This window comes from Oxyura jamaicensis, chromosome 3 (assembly GCF_011077185.1).
Source record: "Oxyura jamaicensis isolate SHBP4307 breed ruddy duck chromosome 3, BPBGC_Ojam_1.0, whole genome shotgun sequence".
Classification (NCBI taxonomy): Eukaryota; Metazoa; Chordata; class Aves; order Anseriformes; family Anatidae; genus Oxyura; species Oxyura jamaicensis.
Window position 1 is genome coordinate 40682070 of NC_048895.1, and position 19674 is coordinate 40701743.

At 44.4% G+C, this 19674-nt stretch overlaps 1 protein-coding gene across 7 annotated transcripts in view; it reads right to left on the reverse strand.

Moving 5' to 3' along the window:
• The window catches only part of SLC35F3 (solute carrier family 35 member F3), a 160362-nt gene that overhangs the window by 34738 nt on the left and 105950 nt on the right, over positions 1 to 19674 (reverse strand). For 5 of the 7 annotated variants that reach the window (XM_035321905.1, XM_035321908.1, XM_035321911.1 and 2 more), the window contains one exon: positions 3670 to 3994. In XM_035321905.1, coding sequence (XP_035177796.1) covers positions 3670 to 3994 — 325 coding nt within the window. Of the gene's footprint in view, positions 1 to 3669; positions 3995 to 17986; positions 18033 to 19510; positions 19669 to 19674 lie in introns of those variants that run through there. The other 2 variants (XM_035321909.1, XM_035321910.1) reach the window with 2 other exon arrangements.

The window sequence follows — 19674 nt, forward strand, 5'->3', positions numbered from 1 at the left end:
GAGATACGCAAAGCCAAACAAGGTCTTACAGGGATTTTAATTTCATCTTCCATGTAGCCAGGGAGCTTTAAGCTCTAGTGCTTTTAATTTATGTTACCTCATAAATTAATAATGTAGATACGATGGAGGGCAGCTCATCAGATTAAATGTGTCATTTTATAAAGCAGTTTGGAAGCAAAAAGTATGAGGCCAAAATGAAGTACTCTTAAATGATCCATTAGGCACATAAATCATTACATCTGTTATTTCTGGACTGGACAATAGTTGAAATTAATGATAATTCAGTTACTGTAATTTTATTTTAAGCTAGCAAGTCTTTGCACAAGGAACAAGAGTGCGGCGATGAGCCTGGAGTGTTCTTCTGTGGCCTGCTGGAATTTTCTGGGTCACTTCCCCGCGGACACAGACCTGTGCGAAGGGTGCACAGCCCCCTGGGAGCAAGCGTGGGACAAGCTCTCCCTGATCGATCTACATTTGGGCACAACTCTTTAATGTGAGGGAGCTGTACAGGGAGCACACATCAGTTTGTATGTGAATGCAGGTATTTTGTTTTGCCTTAATTCATTCTCGGAAGTAGGAAAGGGATTTTATTCGTCATCAGGCTTTGCGAGGCTGGATACAATTTGGACAGTTTCAGCACTGCCTCAGTGAAATAATGAGTGATTCCCTCCCCGTGCTACAGACACAACTGGCAAGTCTAGCAGGGCGTACACAGGAGGTTACTTACCATGCAATATGGGCCGGTCAGAATCCTTAATGCTTTACATTGCAGCCTAATACTCAAAATCTTACAAAGAGACCTGTTCTTAACGTGCTGCTATAAAGTTTTGGTGCCAGATTTACTACTGTGGTATATGCTAGAAAATGGGAAGAAACTGGTACAGCTTTAAACTGGTTTGTGTCCACAATAAGTATGTTCTCCTGTGAGATTACAGAACATACAAATCCGTATCTATATGGCATAGTACATACACCTACAGGTGTAATACCGTAGGAATTCAAAACCATAATAAAGCATACAACCAGTATAAGAGGGACGGCTCATCTATTCACTGCTCCTACATTTTATAATCCCTCTTTTCTCCTAACAACCACTGTTCATGACATGCTCTTTAGCTGTATGGCGAGCTCTACTGCAGCACGCCTGCCAGCTCTGACCTGGCAGAGCCACCCACCCAGGCAGGGGCGGTGTGAAGGCACTGTCTGTGCTGTGCTGAAGGCAGGCTGAGCTGCCCAGCCCTGATGAAGAGGTGGTGGCAGCACAGGTGTCCTCGGGAAGCTTTGCTGCCAAGACACTCAGGTGTTTACAGATTTTAGCAACCTGCCTAGGCAAGATCTGAGAATCCCTTTGTTTACTACCTTACTACTAAGGTGACTTAGATGTTATATTCCTACCTCAGTATCTATTTTTCATTTATCTCACTGCAGATTCCTGCCAGAGAGCTTAGATAATAAATTAGATATATGAAGGTGAAGCATAAATGCAGAAGCAACTGATTAAACAAGGTGGTTTTTTTGTTGTTGTTAGTTCCACATCAGAATTATTTTAATTATCTAGAAGCCCATCCACTGCCTCCATAACATGTCTGACTGTGCCTAGAGTACAAGCTTTCCTGAAGATGGTAATGCCTCATACAGACCTGCAAAGTTTCTGTATAGCTGTGTGCATATACATACATGTACACACACACATATAAATATGCAAAATCGGGGGAATAATTAGGAGAGGATTTTGGAGCCCAGAACCTGACATACATGCATGTGAAATCTCAGCTGTACTGAAATAGGCAGATGATCAGTAATTATTTATTTTTTTCCCCCATTGGTAGCTAGTGCAGCAGCAGCAAAAGGTCTCAGTTTGGATAATGGACATGCTGGGGCAGACACCACATAAGCACATGATTCTATGATTCTAGGGGACAGTCCTCCCTCTCTGAAGCACTGTCTCATCCAGAGAATACAGAGGAACCTGAGGTCTGCAGTGCCTTGCTCAAAGCTGCAAAACAAATCTGCAGCAAAGACAGAAAACAAAGCCAGATCTCCAAATATCTGTTGACCCTGACACCAATAAAAACTCTGCAAATTAACCCTAGTCAACGTGCTAGTCAGACTCACAGATGCACATTCTTCACTAAGCCTGCTGTAGGCTTATTTGTAATGATGTCCCCCTGCATCCCAAATAGGCTGCAGGGCTTGCACCTGCTCTTCAACTCAGTCATCATTTAATTAAGTGGAAGACAGAAAACTACACCCGTATCAATTAACCATGGCAACGAGGAGTGTAAGGCTCTGGTTTTAACCCCAGGGATCTGGTGAACCACAGGCATTCACCCCAGATTTCATCAGTATTTAAAACATTGTCTGATGGCAACTTGAAGGAAAAGTACTGACAAAAAGAAACTAGAATATAGTTGTCTGGGGCGAGCATTTGTTCCTGTTCTTAGATTAAACTCTTTCTTTCTCTAACCTCCATACTCTTCTCAACCCTGAAGCCCCCATGTCTGTTATGGAGTAAACAACAAACTGAAGTGCAGGAAACGCAGCATCTTATGCAAATGTCTTTAATTCTGGTACTGCTTTAGGACCTGCAGTGAACAGTGAAATTCCCTTATCTATAGCTGCCTCAATGATTTAGGAGAGAAAGAAAATACAATAATGGCTAATAAGCACAATTTAAACATTAATAATCTGAACCCTGGTAATAGGAGGCATAGCTTTATCAGTGTTACCGAGTAACCTGATTTCTTATGCTTCCCATAGTGAGCTTCCTCCTCACTGCTGCACAGCTGGAAGCTGAGAAATGTGCATTTCTTACTGTTTATTTTCTGAGCTACTTCATTAAAAGGCTGTGAGTCCCACTGTGTAACAGAAGGGAAAAATGTTGTTCACATCCTTCCATGCATCAGGGAGGCTCTGACACAGGACGTCCTGACGGCTGATTCATCCCATCTGTCCCAGGCGCCTCCCTGAAGCCAAAAGGAGGTGAGATGAAGGAGCGCTCACCAAGAGACAGTCCTTCAAGCAGCTAGAGCATCCTCTCAGGGAGGATGGGCACTCAGGGCTTTCCACAAGTGCTTCAGGCTCAGTGGGTTTGGCTTGCTGTGAAGAAAAGGTGTGCTGAAGACAAAATACTGTCCTTGGTTATGACTGCGCTTCCTCCCGGAAATAAACAAAACAGCTCAAGTTTAACTGGGATCAGAGTCTGGCCTTGGATGTCAGGGGCACGATGCCAGGAAAATACTGTAATACCTTTTACTTGGCTATTCGAGGCACTGCACAAGTCCTGATTTTAGAAAGAAGAGCTTTCTCTGCTTACTCAGAGACTGCCATAAAAGTCAGCTGTAAGGTAGAGGAAGAAGATACTAATAAAGAAAATGATGGCCACAGGAGTCTGTACAGAAAACTCTTGAGAAGTAATTACAGAAACAGTAGACTTTCATTAACTGACGTGTATGTACTTCTAATAAACCCGGACTTCTTACTTCTGGAGTCAAACTGTATTAAGAGTAATAACAACAGCTATCATATGACAGAATGAATGCAGAGCACCTTTTAACAAGCCTGAAGAGGAAAGCAACTGCAGGTTTGATTTTAATGAGTAAAATGTTGGCTTAGAGGCAGAGCAACATGCAAGAGCCACAGGAGAAAAAAAAACAAAAGCTCCCATACCTGTATCTCTGCTTTGGAGACTGCTTTTCAGCTGACTTAAAAACATGTCCAAGATAATACAAAGGAAAGAATAAAAAGTTCCAGTTTGTTGCAAACCATGTTAGAGTGAAGGGTGCATCAAATTTCTTAAAGGTTAGTTTGGCTAGCTGGGTTGAACCCGACCAGGAGGAGCAGACACCCAAGACCACGGCCACACCCCAGAAAATTTTCTTGAGTTGTGTCACGGAGCATTTCCAGCAACAGCGGCTCACCCTTCCACCGCCTTCTGCCCCGGCTTGCATCTGTGCTTCTGCTGGGGCTGGAGACTCCCGGGAGCGCTCATCCCCTGGGGAGAAGAAAACACAAGGCTTACTGAGGAAATCCGGGCAGAATTTTAGTTTTCCTATCCTGGGGCCTTTTGAAGTCAGGTGGGGCTTTACCAGCCAAAATAAACAAATAAACACAGATCTTGCCACAAAATGTCACTCATTTTTAGATCATTGCAAGGCCTCTGGTTCAACTAAGGCATGGTTAGAGTGTAAATAATAATTATCACCTCTAGATTTAAAAGCCACTGAGTAAATGGAAATTAAAATTACATGTTCTAACGTATGTAGAAAGATTTAACATGCCACTTAAAACTGATGCTGTAAGGACATGTAGATGAATGAAAAATGCAGCACTGAGCTCAGTAGAGCTGCAAGGGGGATTGCAGCAATAGTTGGAATTGTCTTGGAAAACGTGGAATTGGGTAGCTTATGCAATATGATGTTTCTTTAAGAGGAGGGAGGGGACAATGTAGTTAACCTTGCAGTAAGCATCCTCACTGCAACACATGTAGCACGACTCAAACTGAACTCGGATCACCCAGCATTTCAGCAGTCCCTAGCTCTCCTGAGACAGGTGCCAACAACTAGACCAACCCACAGGCTGCCCTGATCAGTGTCTCAGACTACACAGCCCTAACTTTTTTCAGCTTGAGTCCTGCACCAGATGTGACACAGTACGTTGACCCTTCCCTGGTTTAACCTAGCCTAGGGTGCTGCTGGAAAGCTGGGTTTCACACGTGCCTTATGGCTGGACGCAGCATCCAGCACCCCAGTGTGGAGGCAGCTCCTCAGCCGCACACCGCAGCACCCACTGGCCCAGTTACAGGCAGTGTACAAACCAGGAGATGATTTTGAAAGACAGCACCTGCTGTTATTTCTGACTTTTACTAATATCCTTAAACATGAATTGTTAGAGTCCTGCTATCTCAGCACTATCAGCAGATACTGTGTCCAGGTTGTAAATGAATGGGCAATGCAGCGCTAGGTGGCTCAATTCCTACTGAGATCAAAAGGTGCTGGCAGACCTCAGCAGCAGGCCACTGCCTTTAGGGCTTTCACCTGCTGTAAATTAACTCCACTCAACGTCCACTGAAGCCATCAAGTCACCTGCATGCAACAGGCAGCTGTGATTTCTCATGAAGGCTGATTTGTTTAGTTGGTCCATTCACTTTAAGGATGAAGTAAAAGTGATTTATGCTGAAAGCCAGGAGCCTACAACTTCAAAAGCATCCAAAGGCCATTGCATGCATTGAAAGGTAGAAAGAGAGATATATGTACAGCCAGGATAATGAGGGACTATATTGCCAAACATTTATCCATGCTCAAAACAGACTGAGAGATCCACGTATGGAAAGTCCTTCCTTATATTGGTGGGAATCAGTGGTTGGAATGGACAATCTCTTAAAACATCTCATTTCAGGTTAACATAAATTTGTATTTACATAAGCTAATACATTATTAAATGAAAGGTTTATTCCAATGGAGAGGAGTATTTAATTATTCCTTTACATAAAAGAAATCTTTGATCTGAGCTAAGAGTACCATTAGTTTGCTTAGCAAAGCTGTATTTTGTAACCGTCTGGTATCTTGAGATCTATGAAGAGTGTTCAGCAGCAAGGGAATAAACATCTAGATTTTTGTTGGTGTTTTTGAGTGGCTTTAAAGAGATGGGGACGTTGCTGAACTCTTCACTTATTTCAGTTTTCAATAGAAGACTGTGTGGGCAGCTTCCCACATAATGGGAGATGCATCAGCAGGCCAATGAATTATCCAAAGTTAATGTAGCATTGTGTTAAACATACAACGGGAAGCTCAAAAGCTACCTGCTAAACATCAGAAGAAGCTAGAATTGAAATAAGGCTGAGTGTGAGGCTCTAGCTCATTCTAAACATTTTAATATGTTTTTTTTTTTTTTTTTTTTTTTTACATCACTGCTTGTAAGTAATGTTCCTTCCCCTATTGCCTGGCACAGACTGGTCAGAGTTCAGCTTGCTGTACAATACTACATTTGTTTCTTTTAACTTCACCAAATAATGTGCAGCTGACAGCACCTTCTTTACTGTCCACCACACAGGCCCTGCAATGATGTCTGTGATTTTAATTTCCCTCAAGCCTTTCTAATGGACACTGCCACTGTAAGACCAAACACTTCGCACACCTTCATGAACTCCCCTTGGCATGCTTCCCATGGGCCAAGGAGGAGAGCTGGGCACAGCAAAAAGGAAGGCAGGGTGCCAAGAAAGAGCCACCTCAGCTAGCTATCAGAGGGGGCTGTGCCACTGCTAGTGCAAGGAACAGCTGTCCTCCACTCACAGCTCACAGCTCTGAAACCACTGGAGAGGCAGACAAAAATGTTCCTCCTTCTAGAAGACAGCCAGAGAGGAGTACTCGCTGCTCCCTTCTTCTCTGCAGTTATTCCTCCTGGATGCAGGAAACCAGCATTTAAACCCCTCCTGCTGAAGATATTTAACAGCAGGGAACATGCCTGAAGCCACGAGAGTATATGATATCCCAAGACAGGTAGGTGCTCTGAATGACAACACTGAACTTGTGATATTTTTCCTAAAATAAAAACTGGTCACTGAGACAGCAGGATGGGGTCCAATACTTCTGGCACCCACTGAAAAGGGGGGAAAATCACAACCACACGCCCTGACCCAGCAGGCAGTCAGTATAAAGTAATGCCGTGTTTAATGGACACCCCACTGCAGACAACGTGGTGAGGATCTCCCAGGCTGAAGATGCCTGTCCTGCATGCACCCTGTTACACCATGCACGTACTCATATGCTAGCAGTTCATCTGGACAGCTTGTATGCAACAACGCATTCTTTTAGGTCTATTCTATGGCAATTAGTCCCTATGAAATGAAGCTGAACTTTACTGATGTTCTCTCCACTCCATAGGCAAAATGACTCATCCATGTACATTTAACTTTGTGTTCAATTCACCAAGACATTCACTTTCAGCAAAAGACAATACTGAGTGTACCACTTCTATAGTAATATTGCTGCTCAAGGCTTAGATTTCTAGGGATGCTCATTCTTTGGATGCATTTACATGCTGGATGGAGTAAAAACTTATCCCAGGCATGACACGTTTTATGGTGATGGACCTCAAATTTGGGGGTAAAATTCACTGTTGGCTGATCAAGAGTTACAAGCAGGGACATCTTTTAACTATCTGGCTGTGAAACTGCATCATGTGCTTATTTTCTGTGCTCCCAAATTTTCTGTGCTTCTGTCTCAAAAAGCCAGTCTGTCTTTGGAAAAGGCGGAGGCTATAGATAATATATACACGCATCATCCCCTCTGTTCATTTGCTGTGTTGGGGACCTGCCTGCCGGCTGGAATGTACAACCCCCAGAGCTGTAGTTCTCCTTGGGCAGTCCCTGTGTCCCCCTGGGGACAGTTTTCCTTGCACAAGTCACAGGTGCAAGGTGGGGTGATGGCAAACCCACACGTGGATGAGAAGCTTCTCATCCTCTTTCTAAAGCTGCACAAGGGCCAGCTGGCATCAGACTCCATAGCAATTTAAAGATGGCAAAATGGCTTTTCAGAACAGATGAGGCAGGACTTTAAATAATTTTATTTCTGGACATCTTCCTCCAGACTTCCTGCTTTTTTTTTCCTTTGCCCCTTGCAGCAGACTGCTCTGTATGCTACTATATGCCCTAAAAGAGTAAATCATGATGCTGAGATAGATGAAAAAAAGCCTATCTTGCTTTTACTAAATTTGGCTTTCCTTTCTTCTGTTTGATCATTCATTTTCCTGTTTCATAAATCCCAGCTGAAACCATTCCTCCCTCCCTTTCAGCCCAGCCTGTCTCCCATGGCACTCAGAAACACCTGAAGGAAATCACCTCCAATGCCAGTGCCCTCTGGGATCCTCAACCCCAGAACAGACATTCTGTGTTTCCCCCATTAAGGGTAAGACCCCTCTTGACTAACTTCGGAAACCTGTAGTAGGATCACCCACACCTGAGCTAGTCATCCCCAGTTCCTGACTGAGTCCAGGGAGAGAAACGGGCACCAGAAGGCACACCTTATCCCACACAAGGTATATGCATTCAATGAAGTGCCCTTTCTCACTGACTAGAGATGCAGTAGGCTACAGAAAAGCCACCCCCGCACTAGTATCGCCCTTCAGCAGCCTGTCCAGACCACTTCAAGGGCCTTTAGCCTCACTTATGGCTTAAGACTCCTGTGCACAGCTCACTAGTTTAAGACCCACCATAGGGCTGAACCTCACAGTGTATCTTCAGAACGTGGTACTGATAGAAACCAAGGGCGGCATTCAGCTTATCAGTTTGAGACATCTGCTGTGCAGACTTGTATATCTGAGACAGTCATTTACACTTTCTGCATAGTTAGTAGACAGAAAAAAAAAAAAAGACATTTCCATAGCACGATTTATCTCATCCTAAAGTAGACGATTAAAACAAGCCAGATGAATCACCCTCTCCAAGTGCTTGTTTCTCTCCACCAGCCCTAAACAGTCTGGGGAGATAAGCCCACAAGTGGGTGTCTCTGGTGGAGGTGCCCGAAGCAGGGTGAGATGTGTCCCTCCTCTCCGCCACTGCCGTCAGGAACCCAGAGCAAAGCCACGACAGGCAGCGCTGCCAGGCTCTGAGATGGGCCCACGACACAAACATGCATAGCTGTCAGCAGCAAGCTGCTCTCGCTGTTCCCAGCTCGTCAGCAAATGACAGGAAGAAGTACTACAAAAGCGCAGGGTGCCCTTGCCAGCCCTGCAGAGAGAGACAGTGACCCTTGCAGACATAGGTCCTGTCTATTAGGGACCGATACACGTGCCTAATGATAATGTACAACTCCCTCAGCTTCCCCGGCCTATGAATGTGCTTGCATGTGAGCATAATGTAAGCATATTCTTAAACAGCTCTTTAAGGAACGCTTCTGAAAAATCATTGAGAGAAGGAAGAATCCTCACAGGTCTCTCTAACAATTACAAATGAGCCATCCTCAAGGCATCTGTATTTTGCTAGCCTCTTAAATGTTTTGTAGCTGTTTGGGTGTTGCACAGAAAGTTTGTAAAGCTTGCAAAAATATTATTTTCTTCTATTAGATATGGGAGACGTCTCCTGTAAGACAGCACCTGATCCTCAGAGTGGTTAGGAGCTCTAGAAGCCCGTGACATGCAGGGGGATCAGAGCTGGGCACTACATAAAGTATATTCACACAACTTCGGCTGCTCCGTGGCTTCCTCTTCACCCAGTAATTACTACATGGAGAGATCAGTGGGAGACAGTTATTTCCAAAATAATTACCATTTACAAACATACCTAAGAAGACACACGATGACTGCTGGTGGTGGTGTTCAGGACACAGAATACTGTTTGCCTCAGTAGCAGAGTCCCAAACTCCTCCAAGTGTTTTGATCCCATTTCCAACCACCACACTAGCTATGCGTTATTTAGCTATCCAGGATTTTTGAGCTAAGCTATTAAAAACTGCTGAGGCATAATCCTGTGAAGAGTAAGTGCCAAATCCACAAAATGATTTACGTCTCTAATTGCCTCTGTAGCTGTATAAATCTGAAATACTGGCATTTATTCAGATACGTTGCCCAGGCGTTTTCTTCACAGTTGGTCAGGTTAAAGAACGAGGTCTGAGGGGGTCACCTGTCACAGCATCCAGTCACCGGTGCAGATTTCCCATGCCATTGTTAATGGTGACCTCTCCTCTCACAGACCATCCTGATAGCTGGTTTTAAGGAATTCTAATACTTCATTTTGGAAGCCAGTAATCTCCATGTAAGAACCTTCCCAAAGGCCTATGACTCTGCTGCTTGGAAGTGCAATGAGAGACTGTACAGCCTAATTTCTGCACAATTGGACATTGCCTTCTTCTCCAAATGAGCTTCAGCTTTGCCAAGCTGCTTGCACCAGCTGCATCCTCCTCCCATACCCCTTAGAGCCCCTCAAATACCAAAGAACCTGCTCCTGAGCTTGCCTAAGTGGATTCCTAAGCAGGTTGATGCCTCCCTTGCACCTACACGCTGCCAGGATTCAAAGCACAGTTGTTTACATCTCTTTTAAAAACTCACCTCCAAGAAATATTTCTAGTCTGTATTTGAAATAATCATTGGAACAAGCCTAAAACATCACTTTTTTTTTTCTCCCCTGGGCAAATGACCTCCTCAGTTAATGCTTTCCCAGCAAACGAGAGCATATTCCACTCTGAGCAGACCACCTTTACTGCTGTGTGGCTGCCCTGGCCCTGGGCTCCTTCTAGCTGGGGAGCTGCCACCCCAAGGAGATGCCCAATGTGCTGAGCCATGGAAGACGAGCTGTCCCTCCCTCCCTGCTTTTTGAATGGCAGGGTTCAGACATTTAGCCGCCAACTCAGCTGTGAAACAGAGCAGCAAGTGCTCGAGTCAGCAAGCAATAGTGAGGGACGGGCATCCTAGTGTGGCATAAAGCCGTGCTCAAGCCTGCTCTCAGCGTCGCCCACAGGACAGGCGACGCTGCAGCCTCATCCTGCAGCCTCACTGGTGTCCTGTGACAGGGGCGGACGGCCACAATGATGAAGGAAATGTAGTTTCTCTTTCCAGGTTTTTTAAGAGGCTTCTGACAAAATCCCACTCCAAAGGGTTGCATGGAAAATAAGCAGCCAGGGAAGGTGCTGGAATGAATAAAAGGCCCAGTGAAAGATAGGAGACCTGGAAGGAGTAAAGGAAGAGATAGAGAGGAGTGACTGGAGCTCTGCAGAGGCCTGCTGCGGGACCTGCACACTTCAACATAATTATCAATGTCACAGGGGCAAGTGGTGAGCTGCCAGTTTCCTAATGAAATGAAGTGATCATCCAGGGCTGCAGGATGACAGGCAGAGCAGTGTGGTCATAAAACAGCAGACTGGAGAAGCATACAGATGTAGAGGTGCAGGTGGGAGTATGCAAACCCCATGCTGCACACACAGTGATGGGCTCTGACCCATCTACCATGAAGGATCCTGAGCCATCCCACAGATGGATCCCAGGCCATCCCACAGAAAAGACAGCCTACTGCTCAGGAGCAGCCAAAAAAAGAAAAAAAAAAAAAAAAAAAAAGAAAAGGAAAATTATTATCTGAATGCAATTATTAGGAACAAAGCAGAAATCAGAACAAAATGTTGTTTTCTGCATCGAGGGAAGTTTCAACTGACAGCACACCCACAGTGGAAGAATGCATCTCAGGCTAGAAAAACACCTTCCCCATCAATTCCACCAAGCTGGAGACAGGACCATAAGGATCTTTGGTCAGGTCCCACAGGTCTGTTCATGTGCTTGTTGAGGAAACTGCTCTTAGCTTCCTAAGGGGAAGCTGGCAGTGTCCACGGGTGGCTGGTGCATGGGACTGTAATGCTTAGTGTTTGGGTTTGTCTATGCTCAATATCCAAACTTCCCTATTGTGGTAGGTCCTGAAGGTCTAACAGACCAGTTTCACATTTTTCAGTGAATACCGATTAATGCATCATGATGGAAAAATGACAAAGCCCCATAAATCTTCATAAAATCAGTTCTTAAATGGGAATAATTGGTCAAAATGGCATTGCACATGTGGGTTTTTAGACAATATTTAGGAAACTGTAAAAGTACTCTCTAAATACTTTGCCTTACAGTAACAGATAAAAATTACGTTACTTAATTTGATCATGGAATAGCATGACTACATTAAGAATAAATCACTAGAGGACATAATTTTAGAAATTCACAACAGAGGTTATTTTAAAAAACAAAACCAGGGTATTAACCTATTAGGTCAGAAAGTCTAAATTTGTTTGAGGCTACAGCATAAATTCTAAGGGTCTAAGGGTTCTAAGGGTAGGTCCCTGGGAACTCAATGAGTACCGATTCAAAGCAAGACAAATGCAGACTGAGTTCAGACCTTTTTTGCTATTGAAATTTATTATATAAATTGATTAATCATAAAAAATAAAGTGTTAGCATAATCTGTGCAGGACATTCAGATTTATCTGATCATCTCACCTTAATTTCAGCAGGGTAGGAAATAGGTCTGTTGGCCTGTAGGCAATCAAGATGAGTCTCCTGTGCTTTTATCTATGGAAATCTACGTCCCAGATCACTGATACTACCAAATCATCCACACAGCTTATCTTGCCAAGCAGGCATAAGCTTACTCTTAACAGGTACTCCTAAATCCTTAAGTACTACTCATAACTATAGTGATTTCTATCACTAATGGTTATCATATATTAATGCCTGTTTTATCCTGTGCTAAATATTATACTTAAGCTTACTAAGAGTTGGAATTAAATAACAGATCTGAACGTATTTGTTGAAGATATGCTAAATTCTCCTCCCTAGCATATATGTATTCCTTTATTCCTGTCAAATACTCCAGCAAGATTTTCTGCAAAATCTATATTCTAATTCCTGTTGGTGACAAAGAGAGAGCTGATAAATTATCAGCTCTGTACTGCAGCAATTTGGACTGTAATCCATTTAATTTATCTTCAGAGGCAACTGCTTAGAAATTCTATTAAAATTGCTGCATTGAAATGAGCCTCATTAAAACATGATATTCCACTTTGAATGTTGTGGGGTGAGGAGTTCCCCTAAATACTGTCCTTTCTATTATTAAGCAGAATGCGTGATTTGAGTCCAGAGTGAAAACTGAAAATACTGTGTGCTTATTACAGTACACTGGAAAGTAACACCTGTAAATGGACATAAGAATAATCCTGAGATACATATTCTTGATAGTATGGAAAATTAGATTTTTTTTTCATTATTCTGAATTCCCTTCCTGAATTAAAATTGCAGTTGGGATTTTGCATTTATTTTGAGGAGACCAGCATCTCTGTGAAGTACAACTCGCATTAGAACAAAAATAAACCAGGGCCAAAACTAGATTCTGGGCCAATGTGAATTGGAGGCTTTGCAAATTTCATCTGGAACAAAGGTTTAAGCAATGGTTGTCTGCTCTGGTGAAAAAAACAAGACTGCATTCTCTACAGGAAACTACTGTATTAGCCAGCAGTTTGAGCGCCACATCTTTCCTGAGCAATGGTTTAATTGCCAAAGGCTTATACTCAGCTACCTGTACTAATATGAATACCACATCTGTATCAGTACATATAACAGGTATTACATTGAGTGGTAAACCAGCTACGCTGGCTGCATTTTTTCAGAAGCGAGACAATGTTGTCTTTCCCTTATGCAGCTTTCTGAAATTCTGAGCTGCTTGGGATTCAGGTATACACAGTTTTAGATAACAGATTTTGTCAGAGCCCATTGGTCTCTTGCACACTGAATTCTAAGTCCAGCTGATCGTTCTCTTAGCAGATAAAGGGTCAACCTGCTATTGAACCTAAAACATGATGCTTTTTTAGGTCCTAAATTCAGAACACAACACTCAGAGCATCTGTTCTCTGCCAGCTAACAACCAGACAGCAGAGTGACTTGAAATGGATTTGAGTCTGCTCACAATGGTTGGAGCAGCACACATATATCCAGAAAAGTCCTCATGTGATTTGCTGCTCAAGGATGTACCAGAGGAAACAAGAGGATGCCTCCTCACATCTCACTGGCAAGCTCACCCAAAGCTAGGTCTCCTTTGGTAACAAATCTAGGCTTGGCTAGACCCTTGTTGGCATCAAGACAATTATTACAACTCTGAGCAAAAAAAAAATATTACATGCAAGGATTCCAGTTTCCATTTTCTGTCTGATAATTACCTTTTCCTCTTTTCAGTAAGAAAGGTTTTTGGAACCTCTTATTGTTTCAATTGGCTATAGAAGACATGCTCATACTTTTTTTCAGCCATAAATACAATGCTATCTTTGCTGAAAGCTGCACTAGGGAATGTGAGGTGATTGTGGAAAAGCTATATCCAGAACATATTTCCTCACTTCTGTATTCTCCATGACCGAATTACAAGGCTTATGGGACTCACAGGTCTTTCCTTCCAGGAGTTTGTTCTATGGCCAGAAATAGTGATGCTGAGCAAAACCCATTCCTGTTACATCAAGAAAATTCAGTGTATAATTATTGTATAACCAAAGGGTACTAGATCCCTTGGAGAAATTTGTGCCTTGTGTGGGACTCTCAAAATTTCAAGGCAAGGTTCCTCTGCATTATGACAAATTAGAGTGGATTTAAGTTCCTGGAATCAGGCAGTTAATGTTGTAGGTGGTGCCTGGCTTCTCCAGTACATGGTGCCAACACATTTGGTGGGCATCTCTGCCTGAAAGCAAGCCATCTCTGCAATGCAAAGAACACCTTGTTTCCTGTTGCCTTTGATCTGATGCTGCAGTGACTGCCAGCAAAACTCAGTGATGATTACAAAGTTAATCTACTCTCTTATCAGCCAAAGTCCTGCTTCTGCAGGATGCTATCCACGCCTGCAGTGGCATCTCACAGCTTATAATTAACAAAGATTAGCTGTGCTTTGGATTAAAGGTTGGTGATGGTACTCCAGCCACATTGAGGGAACCACCTAGTATGCAGGTGAATGTGCTGCGCTGAGTATAAGGGCTGAAACAGGTACAATGTAAATAATACTACTCATGTGCCCTGTAACTAGGAATTGGCTAGGGAATACACATTAAATGATCATACACTTCCATGTGGAACTGCTGGTCTTTTCCCTAGCTCTTATGCTGAACTGCTTCTATGCTACATTCTCTTCCATCTGCAACTGTAGGCCATTAAAAGAAAGGTGAAATTTTCTTCTGCAAATATTATCAAATGAAATTAGGAGACAACGCATGATGCATTCTGGTGACCTAATATTTCTTTTTACTAGCCTTTGTTCCACCTTCTCATGAGAGAAATCTATGATTAAATAGACGGATTAGTAATCTGCTTATTTTTTGAAAGCAAATGCCTAAATTGATTGAAGATGACAAGAAAATGCACCTTGCTTCATTTAGGGATATGTGGGTGAAATGTAATGGTCTGTGATCTACAGAAAGTCCCAGAAGATTATCCAATGGTTGATGTTATTCTTAAGTTATGTCACCGTAAATGAAAATATTGTTTGTCTGTGTTGTGTACATATTGGCTCGTTTCAGCCACTAAAGTAAGGAAGCTCAGATAAATCTTTAATAACTTATCTTTCTGCTCCGTGATGCATTAAAGCTCCTGCTCTAGCATTAGTTCAGTAACATCAAAATGGTCTCATACATTCATTTTATTTTTGTATCATTTGGGGAGGGGATATACAGTGCAGAAGCAATGAGTCACCTCTAAACCTATAGATTATGAGTATGCACAGGCGAGATGGTATAGAAAACAATGAGTGGGACACGATCAAAGATGAGCTGGCAGGAATCCCCAATGAGTAAGCCTAGCACAGCTAAGAGAGGCTCACTTTGAGACTGTTTAAAGACTAGGAAAGCACGGCGCCATTTGGGAAGGGTGCCAGGTGTTATGAAACAAGAAACTCCTCACTCCTTTGGAGCACGATCTTGGATATCTGCTCAAATAGGCTGTTGTATTAGCCGCAAATACTGAGAGAAATAGGAAAATTGAGCAGAATTTGCCACGGGTTAAAGCCAGAGTGTAATTATCGTCTGTGCATTTACCACTCAGTAAATGTGAAATAGGATGCCCCTTTTCCAGCAGAGGAGTAAGCTACATTGACTTTACCCTGGAATAACAGCGCATGGCAGCGGGTACAATGGAGAAACAAACTGCAGATTACACCCCCATTCATTCTCATACCTGTATGCAAAGCCCCTGCCTCTTGTTACCATTAATGTCACCCCTAGATCATTCATTTTGTCCCAGCTCCGGCCAGGAGTGAGTGAAAGCTGCTACCACAGCCCTGGAACAAACAAAGCATGGGTTTGATGGTCTCTGCCGTGACTGTGAACGTCCACATCAAAGAATCAGCTATTTTTTGTCTTCCGTGCAAGAAGAGAGGCTGAACAAAAGCAAACATTTTGCAAATTAATTACTCCACACAGAATCTGGCTTGCATTCCTCACAAAGGCCACTTCGGTGGGGAAGCACTGGCAAACCAGCAGCCTTGGCTGAGCCTCTGAATCACCAGCCTTTCCTGCTCTCCCGTTTCTTCTGTTTTCTAGAACTACATGAGCACTGTTCAGTTTTGCAATGTACATATCTCATATAAAAAAGACCAGTGGGCACAATTCTTGCTCTACAAATGCCTACCCCTGGGTGCAATTTTTGTGGGGTCTGTCCTAGTGCTCAACTAAAGTATGAACAAGCACCGTCTGATTACCAAAACCTTCAGATGACACCAGCAGAACACTGCTAACAGCAGAACAGTATTCATGTAGCATGTATTTATGCAGCATTTGAGCTTATTCCCCCTCAAAAGGAAGTTTAATTAGGAACATGCAGGAAATCAGCGACTTCAGTAAAAGAAGGCCACTCGCACCCCGACCACATCCATCCTTGGGGATGCCCTCCTGTGGCCAGAACACAAATCTGGGGCTTAGGGGGTCTGTTTCTATCTGTTGTAGGTCTCTTCTCCCCTGTTCTGTGAAAAGATGTGCTGCTTGCTTTTAGATAAGCTGCTTCGTTCTGCAGTTCCTCGTCTGCCCCATCTGCAAAATGAGGATAATAAGAATCACATAGCTGAGGGAGGCATACTGCCACTCACGGAAGTTTTTGCTGTGCTTGGGATCTTCAGCCTATGCTTGCTAAAGAAGCCAAAAAGATTTATTACTGAAGTAATTACAGTGTTGATACATTTGTGATGAATTCCCTGCAGGCATGAAATACATTAAAGGCCAAATTCATTTCCCATTTGTACTTGTAAAAATTCCCTGTAACTCCCCTGATGCAAACAAAGTTACTCCAGAAGAGCAGGTGGAGGAATCTGGTTCCACAGCAACTACACTGAGACACACGTGTAATAATTGAAAACAGCGGGGTATAACTCGTGTTACAAGCAACTTTGAATACCACCAGCCACTTCTCCTGATAGTGCAGAGGAAAGGTGCCATATGGGGAGGCTGTGATACCACTTTGTTGGTGCCAGAAGCCTGAGAATTAGGGACTCTAAGCAGGGACTAATTAAGCCAAGGATGGGTTTGCTCTGGCAAGGTGATTGTCCTGGAGCTTCTTGTGAAAGCTCGATGTCACCTGCCTCTGGAAGATCCCAAGATGCAGAGCAGGGATGGATATTTACCTTCCCATGGAAGGGAAGACAGTCCTCCAAGTACTCTCAACTTTCACGTACAAAGAGGGTGAAACCAGGCAATCTTGGTCCAAGGGAAATGCAGTATAGATAGAAACTGGTGGTAAAAACAATAACAGGAAGATAGACAGGCACAAAACAGGCACCGAGCCTACATTTCTCAAAATGTGAAGTGTGCAATGGCACCAGGCACACAAAACACATGGTATGGTTACTGCCTGCCTGAGTGATGCGTATAGATAGAGTTGTCTTTAAAAGTGCTGGTACAGCAGGCTCAGTGCATACTGATGATTCAATCTCTGAAATAATTTGAAATGGCAGTCACGCTTCTGAAGGCGCACAAAGTCCTTATCTTCCTTTTAAAGTAAAGAAGCTACTGCACCGACAAGAAAATATAAAGGGAATGCTGGAAGGCTTCACGGCAATGCATATCAATGAAAGGCTCCCCTTGGCTAACTATCCTATACAGAAGCATATTCCCAGGGGTTCTGCGAAAGATCCTTGAAAAGCTTTGGTGGTGGTTGATACGGAAGAAAATAATCTTACCTACAAAGCAGAGCAAAGTTTTTGCTGTCTTGAGCTTGCAGCGCTGGCTGTGCCTTTGCAAGGGATGTTGGCTACAAGAGAACTTTGACAAATCTTTGCCAGAGGTACAGCAGCCAGACCGAGGGAAGAAAGCAGTCCACCGCACGCCCACTCTCTCACTTCAGTCTATAACTACATCCTGGCTTTTTCATATGGCTCTAAACACCAGCTGGCAAAATTAGTCAATATTAGTCTGAAAGGAAATGTTGTCAATTGATTTGGAAAGAGAAGCTCTCAAACAAAGCCAGTCTGTTTCATTAAAAGGAAACAAACAGCGAAGGAAACTCTTACCTGCTTCTATACAACCTCTGGTCTCTATCATACACCATCAGGGCAATTTAGACATTGCCATTGATGACAGCAGAAACAAGAATCTAAACTAAGGAAGGAAAAGTCCAACTAGGTCAACAAATCCCTGGTGAGCAGTGGTATGGTATCAGGGAGCTGGTACACACAGTGGACATGGATGCGCTTGAAAGGATTCAATTTTGCAGCACAGGGGAAGATTGTTCTGCCTCTGTTTCTATATAAGGTAGGTAATAAACTGTATTTGAACTGGTGGAAAAAGAGTATGACCCACATTTCAAAGATGGAACCTAGTGGGTTATTATTATTTATGATTCACAAAGCTTGTGCAGTGCACCAAAAGAAAGGAAGCCATGCTCACTGCCCAAAGGAGCCTCCAATACAAACCTTGAGAGAAACAGTGGTGGGCACAGGGCTAACTCCAAGGGCTTTTATTTATTATAATTACAGCCTAATTAAAATATAGCTTCTTATTTTACTCAGCAAACTGAGAACCATTCTCCTACCTCTACAGCAGGAGGTTTTTATGCTGTGAGAATGCAACAGCTGTATTCTCTATGAACTGAAATCACAGCCTTCAGGTACTCCTCATTTTTCACTTTACTTCATTATTTTAGTTCCTCTCCCCCTCCTTGGGCATTTCTGCATTTTCCCTTTCTTCTGCACAGATGTACTGCTACCATTTTTCTGTTCCTATCTTTTTTTTCCCCCCAGTTTTTCAGTATTATTATTTTTCTCCTTCTTCATGAACTTTCCATGGAGTCTCACATTCACATTTTACCTCTTCCTGTCCTTTCATTCCCCTTTTGGCTTTGTTCTTCCCCTCCTCTGCCTCTTGCTTGTTGCCACCTGCCTCCCTCCGTTCCCCTGAGCCAACCTTTTTCTCTCACCAACCCCATTCTCTCCACCAACCACCACATCCCCCAGCGGGTCCCCCAAGCCAGTGCCTTCCTCTTTGCCATTCCTTGAGGAGCTCAGCTCCCTATCCACCCCTCAGATGAACTCCTCTTCCTCACCTGCACCCTCTGAGTTCCTCCGATCTCCGCTCCCCCCCCGGCCATCTCACCTGCTCTGCCTAGCTCTAGGACACAGCCTTCTTTCTCCCCAGCTCCTCCAGCCGGGCCTCCCACTCGCTACTCCCGGCGCCTCAGGGCTCTCTGGGGGGACCCCTGATCGCACCCTGCCCCTTTCCCCGTCTGAAAGTCTCCAGAGCTCCCCGCGGTCCCGGAGGGGCTCCTGATGCCCATCGCGGCGGAGCCCCCACGCAGCCCCACAGCAGCGCCTGCCGGGCCGGTCACGAGAGGCGAGGGCAGGCTCTCGGTGGGTCCCCCCGTCCCTCCCGCGGGGCTGCCCTCCCTCCGGCGTCCCCCCCGTCCCGTCGGGGTCCGGGCGAGCAGCAGCTCGCCCACCGCCTGTGGGGCCGGTGCCGGCTCCCCGGGCCCCGACGGGACGGGGGGGAGCCAGGAGAGGGGAGCACCCGGGGCACCCCCCCTCCAGCCCCCGCGTTACCTTCCACTTTGGTGAGGGTGAGCACGGGGCTGTTGCAGGCGCTGAGCGGGGCCACCCTGGCCGAGTGCTTCTTCATGGCGAGCCCGTCGCCGGCGGCAGCTCCCCGCCGCCCCGCGCCTACATCCTGGCGCCGCCGGAGCCCTCCTGGGCGGCGCTCCCGGCAC